This window comes from Notolepis coatsorum, assembly GCF_963971535.1.
Source record: "Notolepis coatsorum genome assembly, chromosome: 2".
In the NCBI taxonomy this organism is placed as follows: domain Eukaryota; kingdom Metazoa; phylum Chordata; class Actinopteri; order Aulopiformes; family Paralepididae; genus Notolepis; species Notolepis coatsorum.
In genome coordinates, this window is record NC_140166.1 from 137,421,409 (window position 1) to 137,447,990 (window position 26,582).

A 26,582-nucleotide genomic window follows, 5' to 3' on the forward strand; every position below is an offset into this window, starting at 1 on the left:
GACCTTTGGGAAGTATTTTGACATGTACATGGGTACCTTGGTCGTGTAGTGCATCTTGTAGACCAGGCCCATTGCAAGTTGCTGTACTCTGTCGTCTACTCTAAGCCATCCTAAGTTGTCAAAGTGGGCAGGTTGAGGTGGGTTCTAGGAGTCAGGTCAAGCAGTAGTCCGACTAGTTTGTTTTGAGATGTTTGTAATTTGGTTTTTAGTGCCTTTGAGGTGCTTTGGTACCATGAGGTGCAAGCATAGTCGTAGTACCCTTGAATGAGTGCTCCTGCCAGAGTCTTCAGGGTATTCTTGTTTACCAGAGAGGAGATCCGGTACAAGAATCGAGTTCGTTGGTTGACTTTTTCTTATTACATTGGATGGCATTTTGTCACAGGAAAGATTAGCCTCTAGCCTGGTAGGTTATTTCATCTTTCCTTGTGACAATATTGTCACCCACTGCAACTTGTTTAACTGTAAATGACAAATAAATATCTTGAACTACTACCGCTTCACTGGACTTCTTTTGTCTTTGTGCTTCTATTTAATTTATATCCCATTTTATTTTCACAACTAATGGACGTGAGGAAATACTTACGGGGAACTTCACAAAAAAAAATAAGATATTTTGCACATCATCTCACCCGCACATTCATCTAGTTCAACAGTTATTGAGAGTAGTGTAACCGAGTGGATTTGAACCATAGAATCCACAGGCGGCCACACTAACCAGCTGAGCTAAAGGGTCAGACCCGTTAGCAGATGCTGATTGACTGCAACCGACTCGTTAGTAGTTTACTACTAACAGCTACTTACCGTCGTCTGTCCGTGGTCCTGTCAACTGGTGTAACGCGGTTATATTGCTGGGTTAAGTACTTCTATTCTATTCACATATATGCTTACCACTTGTATCTATTGCTATGTCCGCCCACTACAATCACACAAGCTGTCTAACGCCTGTCCCGTCTCCCTGTGAGTTGCTGTCCTGGAGTGCTGACCGGAGTGTCGGACGTCCCCTGATGAAGGCCGGGAGGATGCGACCCTCTCTGCGTGCCCTCCTGTCTCCGGAGGTCTCGTAGTGGTGACCGGAGTGCTGGACGTCCCGCAATGATGTCGGGGAGGTCGCGACCCTCTCTGCACCGCCCCCTATCTCCGGCTGTCTCTGAGCAATGACCGGAGTGTTGAATGTCCCGTGATTAAGACGGGGAGGACGCGACCCTCTTTGCGCCGCCCGTGCCTCAAATAGATTCGCTATCAGCTCTATCTTCAATTTTTCAAAATGTTCAGTTGCTATTGCATGCACTCATCTGTTTCACTACACACTTGAGTGCATGCTTACCAACTGCTAGTCTGAAACACTACTATCACCGACACCTAAGAAGGGAGATCCCCCCTTGAATGGCCCTTCTAAGGTTTCTCTCCTCCACACTGGCTGTGGAGCATTTTCCCCTATTGTTAGGTTTTAGTGAGTTTTTCCTTACCTTCGCGTGGGGTATGTCTGGGAGTGCTTGCATTCTTTCATTTATTTTAAATTAGTTGGACCTTATGGTGTTCTTGTTCTGTTCTTGACTTATTGTTATGTTTTCTTCTTGACTTGTTTAAAGAAGACATGTACGGCCCATGGGGACATTAACGTGTGTTGTCGGGCCTTATAAATAAATTTGATTTACAGTAGCAATACCTCATCTTATAGGGACTTATCATTTCACTGAGCTGTAATTAATGTGGCCACTAGTGATGTCATCGGGGATGAATCCTTGTATTGTGTTAATTACAGCTCCACAAAACGATGTAGATGAAACATTAGCAACACCATGTCTTATAGCGACTGCTACCTTATCATTTCATTGAGCTGTAATTAACAACACAAGGATTCAGTGTCCCTGATGACATCACTGGTGGCCATATTCAAACTCATTTACTCCCGATAACCGTCTGACTAAATTAATGTTTGACAAAACGGTTGTTTTTGGATGAGATTATGTGCAAAATAAACCAGCAGTGTTATTTGGTTAAGTGCACCTTTAAGGCTACAATGTATGCCCCACCTCCATTAGTTGCACATACTAAGCACATCAGGAACACAAAATATGATTACTGTTCTACCACTAAATAATACTACGTATGATATTAGTATGAGTAAATATCGAATGTGTAGCAATAATCTAAGAACATGTTAATTCTGTATTAAGAATTCCTAAACTTTTATAAAGTTAAGTGAAAATAGCTGTCCCCATTTGTTAAGACATATTCAAGATTTCTTTGACCATGTTTTTAATAAAACATTAACCCCAGGCTACTATAGGAGACATGTTATTTAAGAGGCATTCATTTAAAGTTTAACATTACCCGGTTAAGAATTCTTAATTATGGATCCCCCTCAACCCATTTATACCAGTTTTGTATATTGATGGCCGAAGAACAAAACCTCCGATATGAAAAATTATAATATTTGAGAAAGTGTTTGGACCAGGTATTAGTGCCTTGCAAAGTGCAGATATGAGGTTTTCCCCTTTTCTTTTTTATGCAGATAGGTTTCGTTCTTCGGCCATCGATATATAATAGATACTACATCAAGATTACACCTACAAGGATATAAAGCATTTCACAAATCCAGACACAATATATGGTCATCCAGAGGACCAGGTTGAGTGGCACATTGTTTGTTAGCAAACCCACACTGACAGCATAACTTACTAAAGATTACTTAAGAAATGTTTCATTGAACAAATCAGGCACTAAAAGCTACCAAAGGAATTCCAGTTGACTGGTTTATTTCTTACTCAAATGTATGCATTTTGATAAATAGAAAAAAAGTCCCAAACATATTTTTTTTTCTATATCTGTACAGAGGTTATTTATGAACAACAGCTACACCAAAATGCATCCTCAAAAGTTTAATACAGACAATGTTAACTGAGACAAACAACACAAATGAACATTGTCGAATGTTCCTGACCATATCGAGTAATGAAGAGCGATACAATAGCCATGGAAAATACAAATCGATTAAAATAGCCTATTTACAAACCTATACAATGTTTAAGAATTTACAACTTAAGCGCAGATAGGGCACATAGGTCACATGTACTCCGTATGTTGGCCCTGGTTGCCAGAAGAATTTAGTCCATTGTCAACAGTACAGCAATGTGATGAACGAGGGTTTACAATTCATTCCACATTCAATCAGTGCAGAATACTCCACAGAGATACAAATGGTTAAATATTGTGTAACTGAAAATGTAGAAAATGTCAAGGATAAACTGTGTACATAACTGCCTTTTGCCGCGGTCACATCTATACAAATGCTTTTTTGCGACTCTCCACCAGTCAAATCACACAAAATGCTGCCTCGGGTCACTAGGTCAAAGTTCAAACGTAGTTCCAACTTTGACCTGCAAATTCGACTGGCCATATCTATGCTCAACCAATGAGGGAGCAGCTGAGACACCAGACGACATCATATCCAGTATAGCGCACTTTTGTCTGACCTGGGCATTAACCTGGTTGATTCTTATAGTTCACTGGCCACGTCGTAAACCTCAGCAAAAGTGCCATTTTTTTAATAATTTTTTTTTAGAAAATATTTAGCAAACTATTGCAAATTGTGTCATATTGGATGGGTTCAAAGAGTTGAAAAAAAACTTTCTGGCACTGAAAGTACTACCGACGGGCCCTAGAATGTAAACGAAAAAATATTTCAAAATAAACGCATATCACTGTCCAATCTATTTGATCAAGAAATTTGATTCCCTGACAGACATTTAAAATCTCCCCTCTCGCCCTTTTTATGAGTTGATCTTTGTTTTGTATTAAACACTGAATATTTTCTAACATAATATACTATTGCGTCGGAGCTAATAAGGTTTTTATAACCAACATCAAAAGAACTGGAGCTTCCACCTAGAATCTGCATACAAAACTTTATACAAGAACTGGGAAAAATATACACAATATCATCGAGGGTTCCTAGGAGAGAACACGGAGGTTGAAATGTTATTCCACAATGTAATTCAGGTCGTAATACAAATTTGAATGAACCACATATCAAGACAGGAGAGGTATTAATTTTTTTCTTAATAGTCCATTTAGTAAAAATAACTTAAGAGGGTGGGGATGGAGTGTACGGTAGAAGTGAGCGACTACACGGAGGGAGTTGAATGAGTCTTCTGATGCTCCTCCAGGAGGTGGGGGAAGGCAAACGCTTTGTCACACTCATTGCACTCGTACACGATTTGGCCGACGTGGCTCTCCTGGTGCTGCCGAAGAGACGAATGGTGGCTGAACGACTTGTAGCACATGTCGCAGCGGTGATATCCGACCTCCTCCTCAGCGTGCTCCCTCATGTGCACGGACAGCTCCTGCGCCGTGTCCAACGCAACGGGGCACCGGGAACACTTGAAAGGCTTTTCGACTAGTGGGTTTTTGCGGTTTTTCCGATCGCTATCGATTTTCGCGCCGTGCCTCAGCACGTGTCTCCGGAGATACTTCTGCAGGTCAAAGGTTTTTCCGCAAAGCTCGCATTGGAACGGTCGTTCGCTGCGATGGTGTTTATTCTGATGCTCCAGGAGGCCGCTTTTGGAGGAGAATCGCTTTGAGCAAATGGGACAGTTATAGAAGTCCTCTCCGGTCACGTCAACCTCCTCCTCCTCCCCCCCCGTAGCCAGTTTAGAAGAGGCCTGGGCCTTGGCGGTCGACGGATGTGAATCTTCGCTCGTCCCATGTCGTCTACGGGAGCAGCGGTGCTGGCGGAAAGCGTCGCTGCCCAGGAAGCTCTCGCTGCACTCCGTGCACTCGTACTGAGTGCCTGCGGTCTGGTGGCAGCGCTCGTGTTCCTCAAGCTTTCTCTTGGAGGTATACGATAACTTGCAAATTTTGCATTCGTAGGTATCGTGAGAATGCACCGAGAAGTGATCTACCAATTTCAAGGCCTTCGCAAAGATCGCAGGGCAAAAGGAGCATTTGTAAATCTTCGGCGGTCCTTGCTCGTCTTTTGCCGAATTATCACTATCCCCGTGTCTCTTCAAATGGCTGATGTAATGCTGACGATAGGCAAAACTCATTTTACATTGAGTACACTTATAGATATAGGTTTGAGACGCGTGGTGGCTGTCCCTGTGCCTTTTCAGGTGAGATCCATGCAGGAAATGTTTATTACAGTCTGAACATGAAAATGGTCGCTCTTTAGCAGCCAGGCATCCATGCTCGGAAAGCTCCTCCGGGTCTTTGAAACGATCATGGCACACTCCACAGCGATACTTCAGTTGTTTTGGGGTTGTAGAAGATGATTCAGAAGGAGAGGTTGCCGGAGATGTTGTTTTCTTTGTTTGTGGTGCGATCGAAGTTGAGAGACTTCTACCAGGCTGGCTTTTTGAGTGGCTTTTCCGATGCTCAACTCGACTGCTCTTGCAGGAAAAGGTACGATTGCATATGTCACATGGAAAGTTGTCATCACGGTGGGAGGCCATATGATCCGCCAGGTGTGAAGGTCCTTTAAAGCTGAGGGAGCATTTGGGGCAGCGGTACGGCCGGCTCTTTCCGTGAGTATGCTTGTGTTTGCGCAATGCAAACAAAGAGACAAAGCCTCTGCTACATGTCTGACACTGAAACTCCGATTTGTGTGATCGCTGGTGCTGCTGCAACTGGGACGCGTGGAAGAAACATTTGCCGCATTCCGCACACTCGTGGGGCTTCTCTCCGAGGTGACACCGTTGGTGATCCACAAGGCTCTCCGATGCGTGGAACGTCTTGCCACAGACGTGGCAGGGGAAGTAGGGCGCAGAGTCCGAGTCGTTATCCTCACTGCCGTCGTTTTCATCTTCATTGTCTGTGTCACTTTCGCCGTCTGCGTTATTCTGTTCCTCCACAGGGCCATGAACATACTTGGGCCTCTTTGCGTTGCGATGTTTCATCCTGTAGTGTCTAGCGAGTGAGGTTTTAAGTGAGTAGCTCTGGTCACAGATATGACAAGTGTATACGTCTTTGGGATGCTCTTCATTGTAATGATTACATAAAGCATTACTACTGTTAAATCTTTGTTTGCACACCTTGCAAAGAAAATATTTGTTTGGGTCATGACTATCAACATCAAGCTCAGTTGTCTCATCAGCATGTGCCTTCAAATGTTTCTCAAGATATGACAGAGTGGCACATATCTTACCACACTTGGGACACATATGCCTCTTTTTCTTCTCTTGTTCCACTCGTCCGTGGTCTTCCAAGTGACTAATGAGCATCAAGCCATCTGTGAAGCTTTTATCACACTCTGAGCACTGGTACTGCACAGCTCTCTTTCGCTTCGATGAGCCACTCTGCTCCTGTTTTTCTGTGGAAGTCTGTGGCTGTGTGTCTTTTAACTCGTCCTTGCAGGAGAAGTTGGTCTGCAGAACCCCCGTGCCGGTCGTTTTGGAGCTTTGGTCGAACACCAGAACAGAGTCGTTCAGTGCCGGATCCATCTCAGAGGTGATGGGCACTACCGATTCAAGGTCAGTACCTTGGTCTTTCTTGGCAACTCTAAATCTACATTTCCTAGAGTGGTTTTTGTGTAGATTCTTATTCCAGAAGCCCTTTTTGCACATCTTGCAGATGAACGGGTATCGTCCCGAATGTACACGTATGTGGGCGATTAGACCTCCTTTACTCACAAAACGCATGTCGCAGTGCGGACACGGGAGGGGCTTGACGATCTCATCCTCGGAGCCGCTGTCTCGATCGAACAGTAGGTTCCCGTCACCGCTCAGCTGTCTGTCGCCGTATCCCTCATCTGAAGGCTCTTCCTTGATGCTCGTGAGTTGTTGCTGTAGAGGAGGAGCAGACGTCAGCGGCTTCAGAAGGGTCTTGTGTGCGTACAGAAAATGTTGCTGGAGCTGCGAGAACAACAGGAAGCGGGAACTGCAGCAAGCGCAAGAGAAGCCCTTAGGCGGGCTCGGCGGGGCGGGCTGTTGGCTGCGAGTAGGCAAATGTGTTTGGGTGCAACTCAGTTGATGGCTTTTAAGCATCTTTTTGGAAAAAGCCCCTCCGCATCTGTCACAAAGCACTGAATCTGTACCTTTTCTCTGGTCACATCTGCTTGAGTGGCGAAGCAAATAATCTTTTCTGATGAAGCCCTCGCCACAATCGTCACACTGGAATGGCTTCTCACCTGTGTGCAGGCGGGTGTGAACTTTCAATTGCTCGCCGCTTTTGAAAAATCGAGGGCAATATTCACAGGAATATTGGGACCGCTTTTCTTTAGAATAAGGCTGGATCCTCTGTAGGATTCGATTTGCCACTCGGGGTAGTGTTGTCCTATTTCCTCTCTGTGGACGGGATCCCACCTGCAACGGCTCGTTTGTTTTAATGGATGGTCTTTTGCATTTATTCAGCTTCTTGTGAGCTTTCAGAGACTTTTCATGACTGAATGACCCGTCACAGCGGGTGCAACTATATGATTTTTTTGGAGCAGTATGGAGCATGGCAGAGTGCCGGGCCAAATTGGTGGGACTGGAGAAACTTCTCGAACAGGTCTTGCAATCTAATGTTTGCCGCTTCCCTATATTCAGTTTGTCAAGTTTTTCTTTCCAATTCGTTCCGATGTCGTCTAGACTGATCTTTGGAATGCGGATTTCGATATGCTGTCTCTTCCCTTTGCAGCGAGTCTCATGCACTTTGAGATGATCATATCTGGAGAAGCAACTGTCACACGCTTTACAGCGATAAGGCTTGACTTCGGTGTGCGTTAGAATGTGCCGTCTCAGATTTCTAGACTTTGTAAAGGTCTTTGTACAGAACTTGCACTTGTAATCACCTTCGTCATCTGCTTGCCGTTTCGGTTTCTCATCCGACAAACTGGACATGAACAACAATTTAGTTGCGACTTCACCCTTGGTCTTCGACTGCCTTTCTCTGTAGTTGCCGTTGCAGAAGGCTTCGTGTTGCAAATACTGGGACTTGTGATCGTATTTCTGACCACAGTGCATACATGTGTAGGGTTGTTCTCTCGTATGTGAGAGATTGTGATGTCTCTGGAGATGTCTCAAGAGAAATGATCTGTACTTGAACTTTTGTAGACAGTGGGGGCAGTTGTGCAGAAAGATATTGGCTCCTGCTCCGATGGTGTTGGAAGCCTTTAGGTTGTGATTTTTTGACAGACCACGGTTATGATTTGATGAACCAACGTTGGGCTCCGAAGTATCATTGCAGTTTTTCTTATGACTCGTGATTTTTGTGCGTCCATAGAACCGATGACATTTTGAGCAGGGAAGTACCGTCTTTGATTTGTGGGCAACATGGTGTTTTCTCAAACGATGTGGTCTTGAAAATACCCGCGGACAGTAGGAACATATAAACTCTTTCTTAGCTCCAACAGGCTTAGGTTTAGTACGACACTTCTCTTGGTGAATTATAGTGTATTTCCTACTGCGAAATTGTTTCCCACAGCTTTGGCAGGGAAGAGGCTGCTGCAGATTTTGCGGTGTGGGCTCCTGCAACTCGGGTGCCTTCCCATCGTCGCGCTTGTGGTGGGCGGACAAATGTCTAATTAAATACACAGGGAACTGGAACTTCATTGGACAGTCTGGGCACTGAAGCATCCCCTTTTTAATATGAGATTGTCTGTGTTGAATTAATTCCCCGACGGTTGAAAGAATCTTCCTGCAAACGGTGCATTGTATCCTACGCTGGTGAACTAATCGGTGAGCGATCAGATAACACTCTTTCTTGAAACCCTTTCGGCATTCTAAACAGCGGTAAGGTCTTTCGCCTTTGTGGTTGTTTTCGTGTTTCTTCAGCGAGTGTGATGTGACGAAATTAGTTTTTCCACAAAATCTACAGGTGAAGGAAGAGCTGCTACGGTCTGCATTAGAAGGCAAGGCATCTTTGGACTCAGTCTCCATCTTGGACTCTCTCCCCCTCTTGGACTCTCTCTCCCTCTTGGAGTCTCTCTCCCTCTTGGACATAGAGATGGAACCAACATTTGAATGCCTGTACTTGAACAATTTGCCAGTGGTTTTAAACAACCTGTGTTTCTTCTCATGTCTGTATTTCCCAGAAGGATGCAAGAAAATAGCAGGACAAAGATTGCATTTATAGTGTGGCACAATCCGGTCCAGTTTAACCGCTGCGGCTGCAGCTGCAGGCATGAGTTTAGTCTCTTCATTGTTTTTCTTTGAAATCCCCTCCGTCTTTGAAAGCTGGCGGATATATTCCCTCAGGCATGAGTTATTTATGTGTCTACTTCTGTTGGACGCTAACGTGTAGGCGGTATGGCATAAGGGACATGGGAATTTGTTGGTGACCATCCCCCTGTTACCATATGTAATTTCTTTAACACAGTCACGCAAATGTCGATTCCTGTTGTAGAAGAACTTGAAAACACTTGGACAGAGAGGACATTTATATTTTCCTGCAGCCTTGGTTGCTTTGTGAACATGTGTATCTTTGGGACGGTCCGCACTTTGAGGGAATGCACTCGCGCCGCCCTTTCTCTGCCTGTGCACGTTATACTTGTGTTTGTATAGCTTGTCTACTGTTCTGAAGCACTTGCTACAAGTGTGGCACACAATACTCTTGGAGACATCCACAAGCTTCACAAAACATTCGCGTATATCGCCAGTCGAGCCGTCGGGCGCCCTCTTTATCGTTTTCACTCTGGCGATGGCGTTGGATTTGGAGTTCTTAATCAAAGCTGCGCGGCATCTCCGAGGCATACGCTCGTGTTTTCTGAGGCTGCTACCCTGTGCAAAGTATGTATCGCATTTGATGCACCTGTACGGTGTTGTGCCTGTGTGAGTTCGCATATGCTTGACGTAGTGAATAAACCTGTGATATGATAGAGAGCAGATTTTGCACTTGTACGGAGTACATTTATATTTTCTCTTCAGGGTATTACCCACAGGAAGCTCAGGCACCTCTTCGGTTACGCCACACCTTCTTCTGTGTTTTTCAGCTCGTCTGTCACTCGTCAAATAGATATTACAGGTTTGACAACATTTGAATTTGTGTTGCGAGTGGCAATGATGGTGGTGTTCAATTAGATGGTCTACATTCTGGGCAGTCTGTTGGCACTCTGCACACTGATATGCCTCATTTGCTGGTTCCGACGTCTTCAGGATAATGATCGGTTGCAGGCATTTCTGCATTTGCACGGAAGATTTGAACTGAACCGTTTGTGCCTCTAAATGCTCTGTGGTCTCCTCGTCATTTATGCCAGTATGATCTCCTTTGGTCGAATTAGATTCAGACCTCGTTTCATCAGCCTCGCAGTCAGACTCCTCACTTGAAAGCGGCTTGCCGAATAATGTTGGTTCTTGTTCAGGTGCTACGTTTTCCTCTCGAGGTGATTCCCTCGCATTTTCCAGAAATTCCCCATTAAAACCTGGTGGCTCTGTGTCCATTTGTTGTAGTGACTGCTCCTTCTTCAAACATGACTCCGAAAGATCAAAGCTGCTTTGTTCATCATTTTCACCAACAGGATCACTCTCACCGTCCTTTACAGGACCACTGTGAATGGTATCCTGTGATCTACTTGGACAAGACGAAGGGACTTGCAAACAGGATCCAACATTTTGACTGTTTTCCGATCGGTCAACGCCAGAGTCATCTTCACCAGCTGCATCCAAAGCATGTGCACACTCCCTCGGCATAACAGTGTCGTTTTGAATAATAGACTCCTTATTGCTCTGCAAATGTGAAGGTTCAGAAGTAGATGACGGCAATCTTTCATCCTGGTCGACCTTCTTCACGGTCGATTTCTCAACTCGACCGTCTGTGGAGATTGGACTGGGGCCTGGGTCTACATGCCCATCAATTACCTCCTCTTGATAATTTCCTTGCACTTTGCCATTAAGATCATCTTTTCCATCACCGTTTGGAGCAACTACAGTAGTCTCTTGGTCCAGATCTCCTTTACGGTACATCTCCTCACCATTCGAGTTATCTTTGTTGTCGTCCTTGGTCGAGTGTCCATGGCCACCTAAAGAGGCGTCTAGTTGTTTCTCTTGTACAAGCGCTCGTTCTTCTCCCTCCACACTTCGCCTCTGTTGTTGCTGGACTCTGGTCTCCTTATTACTCTGTGAATCTGAAGGTTCTGGGGTAGATGCCTGCAATTCATCGTCTCGATCAACCTTCCTCACGGTCGATTCATTATCTTGATAGTCTGTGGAGATTAAATGTGGGCGTGGGTCTTTATGCATATCAGACACATCCTCTTCATTTCCTTGCACTTTGCCTTCAAGATCATCCCTTCCATCACTGTTTGGAGCAACTACAGTGGTCTCTTGGTCTAAATCTTCTTTAGGGTACGTCTCGTCGCCATTTGAGTTCTCTTTGTTGTCGTCCTCAGTTGAGTGTCCATGGCCACCTAAAGACGCATCTAGTAGTTTCTCTTGTACGAGCGCTCGTTCTTTTTCCTCCATACCTCGTCGCCTCTCTTGTTGCTGGACTTGGGTCTCATTATTCTGTGAATCTGAAGGTTCAGGGGTAGATGACTGCAATTCATCATCTCGATCAACCTTCCTCACCATCGATACATTATCTTGATCGTCAGTGGAGATTAAATGTGGGCCTGGGTCTTTGTGCGTATCAGACACATCCTCTTCATTTCCTTGCACTTTGCCTTCAAGATCATCCTTTCCATCACTGTTTGGAGCAACTACAGTGGTCTCTTGGTCTAAATCTTCTTTAGGGTACGTCTCGTCACCATTTGAGTTCTCTTTGTTGTCATCCTCGGTTGAGTGTCCATGGCCACCTAAAGACGCATCTAGTAGTTTCTCTTGTACGAGCGCTCGTTCTTCTCCCTCCATACCTCGTCGCCTCTCTTGTTGCTGGACTTGGGTCTCATTATTCTGTGAATCTGAAGGTTCAGGGGTAGATGACTGCAATTCATCATCTCGATCAACCTTCCTCACCATCGATACATTATCTTGATCGTCAGTGGAGATTAAATGTGGGCCTGGGTCTTTGTGCGTATCAGACACATCCTCTTCATTTCCTTGCACTTTGCCTTCAAGATCATCCTTTCCATCACTGTTTGGAGCAACTACAGTGGTCTCTTGGTCTAAATCTTCTTTAGGGTACGTCTCGTCACCATTTGAGTTCTCTTTGTTGTCGTCCTCAGTTGAGTGTCCATGGCCACCTAAAGACGCGTCTAGTAGTTTCTCTTGTACGAGCGCTCGTTCTTCTCCCTCCACACCTCGCCTCTCTTGTTGCTGGACTTGGGTCTCCTTATTACTCTGCGAATCTGAAGGTTCAGGGGTAGATGACTGCAATTCATCGTCTCGAGCAACCTTCCTCACGGTCGATACATTATCTTGATCGTCAGTGGAGATTAAATGTGGGCCTGGGTCTTTGTGCATATAAGACACATCCTCTTCATTTCCTTGCACTTTGCATTCAAGATCATCCTTTCCATCACTGTTTGGAGCAACTACAGTGGTCTCTTGGTCTAGATCTCCTTTAGGGTACGTCTCGTCGCCATTTGAGTTCCGTTTGTTGTCATCCTCGGTTGAGTGTCCATGGCCAACTAAAGACGTGTGTAGTCGTTTCTCTTGTACGAGCTCTTGTTCTTCTCCCTCCTTACCTCGTCGCCTCTCTTGTTGCTGGACTTGGGTCTCCTTATTACTCTGTGAATCTGAAGGTTCAGGGGTAGATGACTGCAATTCATCATCTCGATCAATCTTCCTCACCATCGATACATTATCTTGATCGTCAGTGGAGATTAAATGTGGGCGTGGGTCTTTGTGCATATCAGACACTTCTTCATTTCCTTGCACTTTGCCATCGAGAAGAACTTTCTCTTCACTCTCAAGGGTAGACATGCTTATTGGAGCAACTACAGTCGCCTCTTGGTCAAGATCTTTAAGGTACGTCTGCGCTTCCTCTTCACCATTTAGCTTCCCTTCTTTCTCAGCCTTAGTTAAGTTTCCACAGTCACCTAAAGAAGTGTCCAGTTTCACCCCCTCCACATCTTGCTCCTCTTGTTGCTGCACTCGAGAATCATCATGTTCATTCGTATCCTCTTCGCTTTCACCGTCTGAAGTCGTCACACTTTCAGAAACGCCAGAGAGCTGATCATTTTGTCTCCTTTCCCCTGTACGATCAACCACATTTTCTTGTGTGCAACTCTCAGAGAAAGACGAACTTTGAACAACTAAAGGAGTCTCCTGTGTACTACTGTGACTTCTCGCGGGAGATGACGCATTGCCTGTAGAGGTAAAAGGCCATTGCCAAGTACCAGGTTTCTCAGTACCATGACTATTGTGACATGTAGTCATTTCATCCGAATTTCTGTTCATCAGTTTGCAAGACGATCGTGCTGCATTAGCGTCCGCTTCCGAGCAGTTACTGACATCAGAGTAGCCCTCGGCGTAGGGTGAATTCAACATTCCACAGTCTTGGTCATATCCATAAGCTACAGAGGAGGGGCAATGGCCTGATGTGGACAATCCAGAGAGATTACTACCCCTCCACCTCGGTGGAGGGCCATCGTTACCGGTTTGCTGTCCACCAGTTTGCCATTGCGTGTCACCATAGTATCTTTGATAAACACAGTCTGAACGACTAGTACTGGAGTTTGTGTAAAAGTTTGCATTGACGTTCAAGTTTGCGGAGGGGGTTTCTTGAGAATCCACCATATGGGGGAAGTCATGGTGTTCAGTGAGGCCCTCCGCTTGCTGGGAAAAGTTCTCCCCAGGATTTGAAGTCAAAGTCGTTGAATCCGATGATGGAGGCTGGAGGTTGGGGAAGTAGGAATCCCACTCGTGAGCCATGTTCTTCCACCGCTGGGCCCTGTGGCTTATCCTCCTTCAAATCCTGAAAAAGCAAAACATACACAATTATAGAAATACATCAAGCTACAATGAAAAACAAGAAAATGAATGCAATGCTTGCAATGAAAGCTTTTTTTCACTATATTGTGGATACTGATACTATTTATTTATTTTATGTTGTTTTCAATGTTAAGAATGAAGGAATTATTGGTAATGTGGATATTCTCCATTATATAATTTATGTATAAATTAATTTTCCCACTTGGAAGTAGCAAATAGGGGTAGGGCATGATAAGCTTAGGCTTATTCCTACTCCTCTTCGAACAGTGATATGTATATTTTTCGTTGTTTGTCTTTTTGTCTTTTTTATTATTATGTTCGGATTCATTCATTCAATAAGACAATCCAATTTGTAATTTCACATTGGGAAACAAATACTCACCACCTTCCATGTCTCATATGTTGACAAGATCCAAGCTGCAGTGCTTTACATCTAGACGTCACCTAGGAAAAGAAATAGGTATGGAGACGGATTTAGGCCTAGCCTTTATACACTTGAGGCAAGCCAAGTAACAAAGACATTAAGTCAGTTTAGATTCAAAATTGATTAGCAGCTAGAATTATTCCATCTTCAAAACATTATAATTTTTTGCTGGCACTCCTCTGAATAAATGCTCAAATACTTTTCATACGCTAGATTTGCAGCATTTGAATTTGGGGATGGGTAACCATTTCAAAATCATGGTCATATCTTATCGTAACCGATTTTTCGAAAATGGGAAACTCATAGTATACTCCGACTAGAGCCCGACCGATAGTGGATTTTTGGGGCTGGTATCTCAGCCGACACTCACAATTTTTGTTTAGCAAGGATCGATGCTGCCTGCATATAGGCAGAAACTTAAAAAACAGGAAAAATGGTTTCCAGCATAATTTACAAATAGTTAGCCTCATACGATAATTGCAGTAATTTTTTAGCCAAATTGAGATTTCTGCCTAACTGTAACTGTGCCTATGGCCTCAGCCAATCAGAATGCTTGTTACGTAAAAAAATCCCCATCTGCCTATTAAACTCACTCGTGTGACTTGTGCATTTTAATGTTACATACACAGATGGCGATTGCATGACATAGGCAAGTATAACTGGCTGCCTTAGGCCATGGTTAGACTAGGTGTTTTTGTTTTCGTTTTGTTGCCGAATGAATAAGTTTGCTGTCCCCGTTAAATAGAAATGCCGTTTTGGCAGGAAAACGCGTTGCCCTACTGACAACGCTGAAATTGTGTTTCCGCTTTGGAAAAACGCCAAAACTCGCCCACAACGAGTCGTGTAATCTGCATGGAGCCGTTGTTGCTCAACGCGCAGTAGATACCGGCATCTGCGTGCCCTCACCAACGTCCGGTGACAACAGAGCTGTCCCAAATAGCTGCAGCTACCATGTGTTGCCAAGTTATTGTTATAAGGACCCCAGTCCAAGCTACAACAGTCTGCATTCCCTTAACAATTGTTTGTATTGAGCCGTATTGTATTGTACCCATTCTGCAATATGTTAAATAAAGTTTACATCCATTCATTCTGCTAGCATTAACGATTGCATGAGCAGCTGGCTAACGTGAGGTAACGTTAGCTATCAGACCCTGTTAGCTCAAGCTCCTCTTTCAATCTTAACAAGCATTAAACAAAATGGCACAGTAATCTATTCACTTTTGTTTAATACACGAGGCGTTGTCTCTAATGTTATCTAGCTACCGATAGCTCCCGATATCATCAGTTTGGTGCTGGCTGGCTAACGTGAGCTAATGTTAGCTGCTAGCCACAATGCTTTTTTTTAAATCCACTTTTTCTCCCATTTTCTATATTTTCTCCCATCCCAATTTCGTATCATCCAATTCAACCCTCCCCCGTCACGAACGCTGTTTCTTGCCTCCCACAAGCCGGCTGCAATGTGGACTAAGTCATACATAGCACAAGTCCCCTCCGGTACTTGAGGTAACAGCAGTCGCATCTTTTCACCTGCGCAGCTCGATCTCTGTGGCGAGGAGTAACGCGTGGGAGGCTCACGCTGCCCCCGACACTTCCTGATTCTACTGCGCAGGCGCACCAACCGACCTGTAGGAGTCGCTGTCCACAACGCCCGATCCCCACCCATCAGTTTCCCACCCCCTAATACGGCCAATGTGTATTAGTATGAACGACCAGCTAAACTGAAAGCAATGTGGAGCGCTGGGCTCGAACAGGCAAGCCCAGCGTCTCCGTCATTCGTGGCGAGCGCCTTGCCCACTACGCCACGTAGCCGCCCACCTGCTAGCCACAATGCTATACTGTTATACTGGCATATTCCATTCACGTTAGCATGTAGCTAACAACGGCGATCTTTTTTTTTTAGACTAAACTATCCGCTCTTGGTAGTCACTTGTGTTGATGTTAGTTTTGTTTTATCAACAAATGAGAGGCAGAACACAGTGAATGTATCCGTTTTGTTTATTGCACTTTTATTACACTTTGCTGAAAAATAAGTGCTGCATTGTCTAAATAGGCATTTAAAGATGGCGGCTTGTTGACATTTCTTTGCAGGAAGTGTATTGGCACATTCAAGTTCTGATTGGTTGAAAATTGCCTTCATGTTCGCCACCTACTGCTTTGGCAGTGTACTACATCACTGCGCTCAGGTTGCAAAACGAATGTCTAACTCGGCTGCCGCTACGTTGCGACCTGGAAAAGCGAAACTCATCCTGAAAACGAAACGAAAACACCCTAGGTGTAACCTCTCCCTTAGTGCATGACATGTATGTATGTACGAGGAAAAAATGCCTAAGTCACGACATATTTAGTTTAAACGTTATTTCGTTACGCAATGGTTGTTGTGTTTTTGCAAACTTGTTGATACACCTTGTGGAACTTATTTTCAAAATATAAATTAAAAACGTACACATTTGCAGGAAATATTTATTTTTCCTTCTCATCCAAAAATCTTGAAAAATAATTATTGTACGAGGCTAACGAAATGAAACAATGAGGCTGAGGGGGTCCTACAGGACTGCTTTGAGACTGACTGGCAGATGTTTGAGGACCCCGTCATAGGCTATATAAGTACGTGCAATGTTGGTCCAAAAGCCAGTGTGCACCAACCCCAAAGAGCAGAACTCCGCTACGTGCGCCTTGTTTAAGCAACTAAGACATTTGCCGTGACAGAATCGTTTTTCATTTAGTCTTTATGACCCTATCATAGGGCTGGGCGATAAAACGATAACGATAACTATCGCGATAAATTATTTCCTCGAAATAAACATGAAACGTGGTCGCAAAGTTTCGATATATCGATTTTCCAAGCTTGGATATGAGCACACGCACTAACAACCAATCGGTGAAGGAGATGGCCGATAGAGGAAGGAGACCCGGAAGGAGGTAGGACTCTGTAAACAAGGCTGGCTATGGCTAATTAGCTTGCACGCCGCTATTTCACAGGTTACCTGCCGAGTTGGTGTGTGTTTTGAATTCTGAGGGTAACTGTTATAGTAGTGTGGGGTATACGGTGGACGTCGTTGCAATGAATTGGGCGGAACAGAGTATTTTAGGGTCATTTTTGAGTCATGAGATACTCCGCTTGAGATACTCCGCTCTGCTAACGTGCGCGGACTGATGACGACATCAATTCGACTCTCGAGACATTCACAGCAGCAAAACAAGTCAGCCCGCGTATCGGCGCCGGGCATAATAAGTTAATTAAACTTGACAGACATTATATCGACGATAATTATCGATATCGAGTTATATGAAAATAATTTTATAATTTTATCGCGATAACGTTTTTGGTCATATCGCCCAGCCCTACCCTATCACCATTATCCTTTCATAATGTTACGGCCGCTGCTGCTGCTGGAGCTGGACTGAGTCATGTGAGACAAGCCGGCGGCAGCAAGGCGCACGGAGCCGGCGAGAAACCACCGCCTCGCCCCGCTGGTGCTTCACAGCACGTCTCAGGCGAGAGTGTAAAGGGGGGCGTAATAGCATAGGTCAGTGGCCAATCAGAGCGCAAAACGGAAACCCGGAAACACAACTGGGTTGGTAAAAGCATACACGCGGCCTGACCTGCTTCTAAGTTCAGTGGCCTGACTGCACAAACAAATTTTACAAAATTTAAATAGTTTTTTTTCTTCTTTTTTTAAGTACCACCAGCAGTACCACTAGTGGTACGCGTACCACAGTTTGAGAACCACTGTGCTAGAATATTCCAGTAAATGCCGTTTATCACAGAATCTATTTATTTTCCTTGAAAACGAGGGCTTTTGAAAATGCTATAAAACGAAAATGAACCGATAAAAAAACAATCCGTTTCGACAATGTTGACTGCAAACAAGTCATTGATAAACATCAGGCAGATTAGACACATAACCATAATTTAGGAGAGATTATGCGTTCACAACGCTATCATTGAAGTGGGTGCTGGCATTCAACGGAATGCTGGCATTCAATGTTAAATGGCTGGCACTCAAACTGTTAACCTACACACGACAAAAATAAACAAACTTCACTTCAATATGTGCGTGTATATTACTCATAGAAAAGGCTAAAGTCATATATTTACAGTAATTGCTTTCATCCATCAGCCACCTTGGCAGGTAGGCCAAAAAGTATTTTGAACCCTGCACATTCAAAGGGCCACTTCACCAAAAAGAAAATAATTATTAATTTGTAATTGTGCAATTAATTTTGCACATAATCTCACACACATCCCAAAACTGTTTTGTACACGTTCATTTAGTTCGACAGTTATTGAAAGTAAATGAGTTTGAATATGAACACCAGATAATGTGTTAATTACAGCTCAATGAAATTATATAAGGCAGCAGTCGCTATAAGACAAGGTATTGCTAATGTTTCATTCAACATCATTTCACTGAAATGTAATTAACACAACACAAGGATTCAATGTCCCGGATGACATCACTGGCGGCCACATTCAAACCCATTTACTCTCAATAACTGTCAAACTAAATGAATGTGTACAAAAGTGTGCACAAATTCTTTTCTTTTTTTGGAGAAGTGCCCCTTTAATGTACTTTTTGGCTTAATGCCCAGGTAGCTGAAAATGTTCCGGCCAGACAGGTTTTCTTTACCAGCCAAACACAATCAATTGACAGTCTAATTTATTAATTTCTTCTTTTTAAAAAATAAAATAAAATAAACATAATATAGACATCATCTATGATCATATTTGATACTCAATCAAGATAATATTGAAATTAAATTGGAATTGACAACAAGCAGACTAAAGACCAATGCATTAGACCTAATAAAAGGAGTATAACTGATGCCTTCTGAATTAGCAAAGAGCTTGTTGAACCACATTTCCAATGGAGTTAGTCAGCTGTGTTCGTCGACACTCACACACAAGCTAAACAGCCAATCTAAGCAAACAAATTATAAAATTGCTTGTGCAAGTCTCTCTCTCTCCCTCCCTATGCTCCACATAATGAAGCAAATATAACTGTCATATCTGCTATTGTAACACATAATAAAGCAAATATAACAGTCATATCTGCTATTGTTACACATAATGACGCAAATGTAACGGTCATATCTGCTATTGTAAAACATAATGAAGCAAATAACTGTCATATCTGCTATTGTAACACTGTAACTCCGTTGAACGAAGACAATGGAGTTTTCCTTCCTTCTCAGGAGGAAGGAAACAACCTAAGACATCATCCAACAGAGTAAGAACACCATTATTTATCCTATTAATTACTGTGCGTCCTACCCATCCCTACCCGTATGTGGAGGCTTATGGAAATGCCAATCAGCCATCAGAAAAGCAGACTTCATAACGGCCTATGCCCACAGTCGGAACCTACAGCGTCAGGCTCTTATTGAGACCTGGATAACGGCGGATAACTCAACGACGCCTGCAGCTAGATCTACAGCACCAGACATCCTCCCATTTCTAACGGCAACCATCAACTCCTCACTCATCTCTGGGATGGTTCCTACCTCTCCAAGACAAGCTCACACTGCTCATAAAAGAAACAACCCTGAACCCCACCATCATAGATAACAATCTCTCTTCTCTCTAAATCACTTAAACGTGCCGTATCCAACCAACTCACTGATTATTACAGAATAACCTCCTAGTCCTAGACCCAACTCAGTCAGGCTTCATGGCTGGTCACTCCACAGAGACGGCCCTCACAAGAGGCTCTTCACTTAGCAAGAGCGACAGGCCTCTCCTCTGTCCTGATTCTCCTGGACCTGTCAGCAGCCTTCGACACAGTCAGGGCACGAAATTTACTTTTTGACTCACCGGCCAGTGGCGGGTAGATGGGACAATTCTACCCGCCAAGCATATTTCTTACCGGCCAAAAAAAATTCACATTTTTGTGTCACATATACATTTTTTTCAGTACATTTCAAGTAGATAAGCTATTACGTTGAAGAATAGACACTTAAAGAGGCCAGAGTTAAATTTGTACTCCCTCTCTCTCTGAAGTGACTTCTCACTATCTGCAAACAGCTCCACTGTCTGTGTGTATACTTAGTAGCCTCCAGATGCAGCCAGGATTCTCCGGTGCTATTCCCTATTGGTCAAATGACATTCAGCATGCCTTGCCCTCAGCTAGAATACACATCGAATCTATGTTATAAGACATTGATATCAGGAGCTATCTGTAGCTACTGCTAGCCGGCTATATAACGTTAAGACAACGCCTCAGTGAACTATTTAGTTTACTGGGACATATAGAGCTAACGTGAGCTAACGTTGCCTACCGAGCGAACGGACTTCAACGGAGGTATTATGCACTCGACTATAATTGCTGGAGCATTTGTTGATATCAGCGGCTATCAGTAGCTAGCCAGCTAGATACCGTTAGACAATGCCTCATGTATTAAAACTAGGGATGTCCGATATTATCGGCCGATGCATTATGTGATATCAGAAAATATCGGTATCGGTTTCCATTACATTTCCATAACCTTTATTTACCCAGGCAGGCAAGTAAGAACAAATTCTGATTTTATTTATTGTCAAAAGTATGCATAATGTTGTGTTAATTCCACAATAAGAGATATGTAATGTTAATTACCTGAAATTATTCCGTTTTTGGGGGGGGGGGGGGGGGGGGGAACCCTGCATATATCGGTATCGGTTGATATCGGTATCGGAAATTAAGAGTTGGACAATATCGGTAAAAAAGCCAATATCGAGCATCCCTAATTAAAACTAAAAGTGAATAGTTGACTGGGTCATTGTTTAAACAGTAACGTTAGCTCACGGAGGTCCGCAATAGACTAGAGCAGACTGCCTCTGTGTTGATACGAGCAGAAGCGAGCAGAGCAGAAACGAGTCACATCCGCCCCAGGATATGACTCGTTGCCACGGGGTTTTTTCAAAATAAGAGTATCATATGAACCGAACGTTGCTAACTGCCGGAGCCATCGATATGACTGGAGCTGCGCTTGGGGCGGAAATGAGACCCGCACAGGATTTTCAAAATAAAAGTATCGATATGAATTACACACCAGGTGGCGGGCAGACCTCTCATTGTTAGTCGCCAAACTTAAAATATGCCCGCCATTGGCGGGCTCTAATTTCGTGCCCTGGACACATTCAACCATCAGTTGACTGTAGTCTCCCAAGGTGGGGGCATTAAGTGTAGGGTTGGGCACCGAAAACCGGTTCTAATAGGAACCGGTTCCTAACTTCCGGTTCTTCAAAAAATTAAAAATTCTCCTGCGAAATAAGCTGTGACCTGTTTTGACCTGCACCTCAAAGAATCTGAAGCTAGAATCGTTTAGAACAGGAATCGATATGGAGAATCGGAATCGTTCAAATCCAAACGATGCCCAACCCTAATTACCGGTAAGTGGGCCCCGCTAATGCCACACCTCATGCAGCTCACATGACACATTACAGGTAGAGAAGGACTTGGTCAGTCTCCCATTTAAAAAAAGGTCTCCGATCCTATTAAGCATGAGAAATAGGAGGCGTGGTGGGGGTTTAAAGATTAAACTGGACTTTTGAAGAAGTGTTTATTTATTGCACACATTGACAATGTCGTCATGCAGCGACACACATGCGCGACGGTGCATGACAGGTGGGTTGGTAGCCCTGCATAGAAATAACCAGTCTCAGGGCCAGGACCAGCAAGCTTTTCTGTATTTTTTTAATGCCATTTTGTATCTTTTTTTTATTGATGTCACTGCTGCAAGGCCGAGGAGCCAGAGCGGAAGAATTTAACTCTTGTGCTTGTAGAAGGTATGGATGATGCGACAATGATGCTGAATCGTGCAGTTTCCATAGTTATCAGCCACGTACGGCTAAGCCTTATACACTGCCAGATTTGGGTAGTGACAACCAAAGTTATGAAGGAGAGTGAATGAGTATGGTACAGGAGAAGTTGTATGTGTATAAAGCAATGGGACACAGGTCACACATTACAAAAAAGCCATAACCATAACGACGTCAACAAAACAAAAATCCCCATGACATAAATATGCTAGCGTTTATTGGCTATTAAAGGAATTATATATATATATATACTAGGCTTGGGCGGTATGACGGTATTACGGTATACCAGGGTATTTAGAAATCCCGACGGTATTGAAAATCAATACCGGCGTCAAAATCACAGATGCGCTTCAGTTTCTATTACAGTGAAACGGAGTTTTGAGTGTAGTGCACACACGCGCCAGCAGAGGGCAAGACCAGTCCTCACTAGTGGAGCAAGTGTATCACAACGGTGTTCACGTTTTACGGTAATGTTGAGACAGTGCTGTGAAAATACCGTAAAGCGTTGTGACGAGAGTTGGTGTGTGTTGTTGTGGTGCACTGGTGGAGCAAGCAAATAATCTGTCTCTTATTATATGTGAACTAAAGAGTACAAGGTTTACACAACAGCCCCCACCCGCTTTGTTATTGTATTTGTACCTGTACTAACCGCTGTCAGCTGTTTATCTCTCTCTGTGAGCTTGATTAACTAGCGTTAGCTCACGTTAGCTAGCATTAGCTCCGCGGCTAATATTAGATTACCCTGAACTAAATCAATGACTAGGTTATAAAGCATTCGAGTAGTTTTCACTGCACATAGAAGTAGCCAAACAGCGGGAGCATTTCGGGAGCATATGACCAAAACCCAGGCAATTTCGAGCCCTTAAGGAATCAAATAGTCTGCCATGGCTAGGCTACATGCTAACGTCGATAGTAGCACTAGATGCTGCAGGCTTCTGGCTACCATTCTGAGAGCTAACGACGTGATTTGTTTACTTGGTAACACGGGTTGTTTTAATGAGGCGGAACCAGTACCCCTTGTCAGTCACTCCCCGTGTGAGGGGCCGCTGGCCTTACTACAGAGTACAGCACGGGAGCTCCGTGGGGCACTAGCAACGCCACATAGCTTAACTACATTTCTCAATAGTGTTGCTCCTTTTAACCAAGTAGCGTTCTTTGTAGTGTAGCTGGTTTTAGACCCAAGTAGTTACTCGCTACTGCCCGGAGAAACTGGACTGCTAAATAAAGATTAAATATCTAGCGTCGATGCTATCAACATTAGCTAAATAGCTAACAAACGAAATACAACGTATAGCATAGCTACAACACAGAATAACGTTAATACAATTACATGCATCATTGTTTACAATGAACGGGTGGGGCTAGACAAAGGACTGGACACGGGGACAAGTTAAACATGAATTAATTTATTATAACAGGTAGTTTCGAGTCGTGCCTATGCACCACAGGGCTACTATTCTATTATATACGGCTTTGATGCTTCCTCCTCATCGTTGATTGCCTGTAGTAGCTGCATCTAACGTTAGTAGCTAACGTTAAAACTAACCTAAAGTTAGTTGTTCACCAACAATCTCAACATTTGTTTTATCATTAGCTCAAAAACACAGAACCGGACGAGACAACACTGTGACCTCATTTTTTTTACTTCTAATTTACATGCTATACTATGTTATTTTATTTCATACTTATCTTGTCTTGCACAGTCTCTGGAGCGTAACAGTAAGAAGCATTTTGTATAAAAGTATTCTGTACTTCTGTATGACAACTATTAAAGAAACTTGAAACTTGAGACAAGTTGTCCGCTCAATACGTTCTGCTAGGATAATAATAACAACAATACCTCCTGCTCCGGACCGGTGGGTGGGTCTCAAAATAAAAGTCTAAAACACCGGAAAAGACGTTTATTTTGTACAGCGTTTTCCTCCACGAGAACTCGAGTACATCATGTGATCAATCGATCTGGATTATTTTTGCCCATCCCTAGTTTATCCTGTGCTGAAGTCTCCATTCCAATAGAGATAGTATATATTTTGGTGTTTATTTGATTATTGTTTCACTGCCTTTTTATTCATTGCGTTTCCACAGTTTTTTCCTCATACTTTATTAACATTTTGTACATGGTACCACAAGGTTCATTAATAATACATGTACATGTTAAAAGGATGACACAAAAAGCCAGACAGAGGGCTTGTTTCCAGTTTCAGTTTGTTTTATAATAAACAATCAAACTGAGCATTTTTTTTTTTATTTAGGATATTTAAAATGTCTTCCAATGTTAAATAAAGGTTTATTGCACTTTGAAACGGTTTCCTTGCATTATTATGCTATTATTATATTAGTAAAAGGCCTTATGTGCCACTAGGCACGAAGTGGATAGATAAGGTAAGAATTATATTAGTAAAGAAAAATAAAAAGGTTAATTGAAAACTTTTGGGAAATACATTTGTCAAAAAAAAATCTCAAAACCGCAATAATATCGCTTATCGCAATATTTTCTGGGACAATTAATCGCCCAGCAAAATGTGTTATCGTGACAGGCCTACTCTCTGTTGCATCTCTCCATCACCTGCGCTGTTCTCCATCCACTCGCTGTCCCACAACCCCTCCCCTCTGTGTGTGTCTTTCCACACACACACACACATCACCTGCGCTGTTCTCCATCCACTCGCTGTCCCACAACCCCTCCCCTCTGTGTGTGTCTTTCCACACACACACACACACACACACACACACACAGATGAACAAAGGAACAGAGGACTGAGCGATCACATATTAGACAATGATGTGCCCTCCAAAAACGTAAACATAAAATATAGCTCAACCCTGTGGAACAAACATGGGTAGCGGTCCTGCATCCAGACAGACACAGGAATAAGACACACACACACCAAGCTTTAGATAACTACAATGTGGAATTCCACAGGGGAGCCGTTTAGGACCTCTCCTATACAGCATATTCACAAATGATCTGCCATGTGTCTTACAAAATTCATCTATGGCTATTGGCTATGTATGCTGATGATACTACCATGTATGCATCAGCAGACAACACTGAGGAGCTTAGCAAAGTCCTCCAAAGTGAGTTGATTGGGTTTCTGAAAACAAGCTCAGATTTAATATCTCAAAAACGAAGAGTCTGTTACTAGGCTCCAAGCATGCTTTAAAAATAGACCAGAAGCTAATCATCACAAGGAGTGATGATTGAGCAGGTTACTAAGGCCAAATTATTGGGTGTCATGGAAAGATTTACGCTTCCACTACCCAAAATGAATTCATGAATTTAAATGAATATTGGCGTGACTGTATGCATCAAAGGGTTAAATCAAGCATTTTTAAGTGCTTTAGAGGAAATATCATGATATATATCGTGATATGGCCAAAAAAATATCACAATATAATTTAGAGGCCATATCGCCCAGCCCTAGTTCAAACCTCTAACCATATTACATTAGCACTCGGGGTGATTCTTCTCCTGTTGTTGAAGAAAGTTCAGAATGTTTCCTTTCAAAAAGAGACCAGATTCATGCATGTGCTATAAGTGGTTCATGTAATAAATAGCTAATTACAATAGTCAGGCATTTTATGCTAAAGGTGCCCTCAGCATAAGGGGTTAACAGAATTCACAACTACTTTGACTGTAGAATGTGATAGCCACTCTCCTTTCATAAGCAAACGGTGTATGAACTTGATAGGATTAAGCAATTAAGTGCTCAAATGAGAAGCGACAACCGCGTTTAGTTGCAGCGTGAACGTGGCTATGGAGTTATTATAGGACGATGTTTATGACTTACACGTTTGTTGTTGCAACGGTTATTTCTGCAAAAAAAAGTATAAAACACTTTACAAATACAATCTCAGCACAGACCGAACAGTCGCGTGTCCAGAAATGTGATTTGTATCCCGTTTGAACCGACACACACTGGTTTATATCCGATTAGAAATGATCTGATTCCATTTTTTTTGTTAACGACACCCCAGTCTACAGATTATTTAACCGTAGGCGCCCAACGAAATATGCTTAACATTTTTACAACATTTTGGGAATAAGTAACATCCCTAGTCTGTTGTCTGTGCAACCAGTGTTTATTTATATACATGTTGATCATACGCCACACACACTGACTAATAGAATGCTTTTGCGATGTCATTAAATGCAGTTTCTACTCTTTGCACTACTAGGAGGATTTCAACAGCGATATCATTGTAAACTCAACGTCCATACCTTGTCAAGACCTAGGACAGTGAAAGACAATTAACGAGACTGAGTTCTGCTGAAGGTATTACGGTGCAAAGGACGTCTTTCCAAACAAAATTCACGTTATCAACAGAAATAACTTTTGCAAAAGAGACGGGGTTTATGGGAAATGTGGTCTTATCGTGAGAATTAGGCTACCGATTGTTTTGGCAATGGTCTCATTTGTTTCCTGAAATTATACCAGGGTATTACAACCAATCTGACAATAATTTATACGATATATTTTGTTGAAAATTCTCCTTGTAGCAGCTTTAAATGTTTGTACCTGGTGTTATAAACATCCACTTGAATCCAAATCTTGAATGGTTCATT

General features: G+C 43.2%; 1 protein-coding gene across 1 annotated transcript; it reads right to left on the reverse strand.

Moving 5' to 3' along the window:
• Positions 1–2,742: 2,742 nt before the first annotated feature.
• LOC311224080 (uncharacterized protein) lies at positions 2,743–26,582 on the reverse strand. The gene is made up of 3 exons (XM_084308896.1): positions 26,536–26,582; positions 14,173–14,234; positions 2,743–13,773 (listed from the first exon to the last, which is right to left on the reverse strand). Exon 3 carries the CDS (start codon positions 13,728–13,730, stop codon positions 4,128–4,130), a length of 9,603 nt encoding a protein of 3,200 aa, XP_084165022.1. The 5' UTR covers positions 13,731–13,773; positions 14,173–14,234; positions 26,536–26,582; the 3' UTR covers positions 2,743–4,127.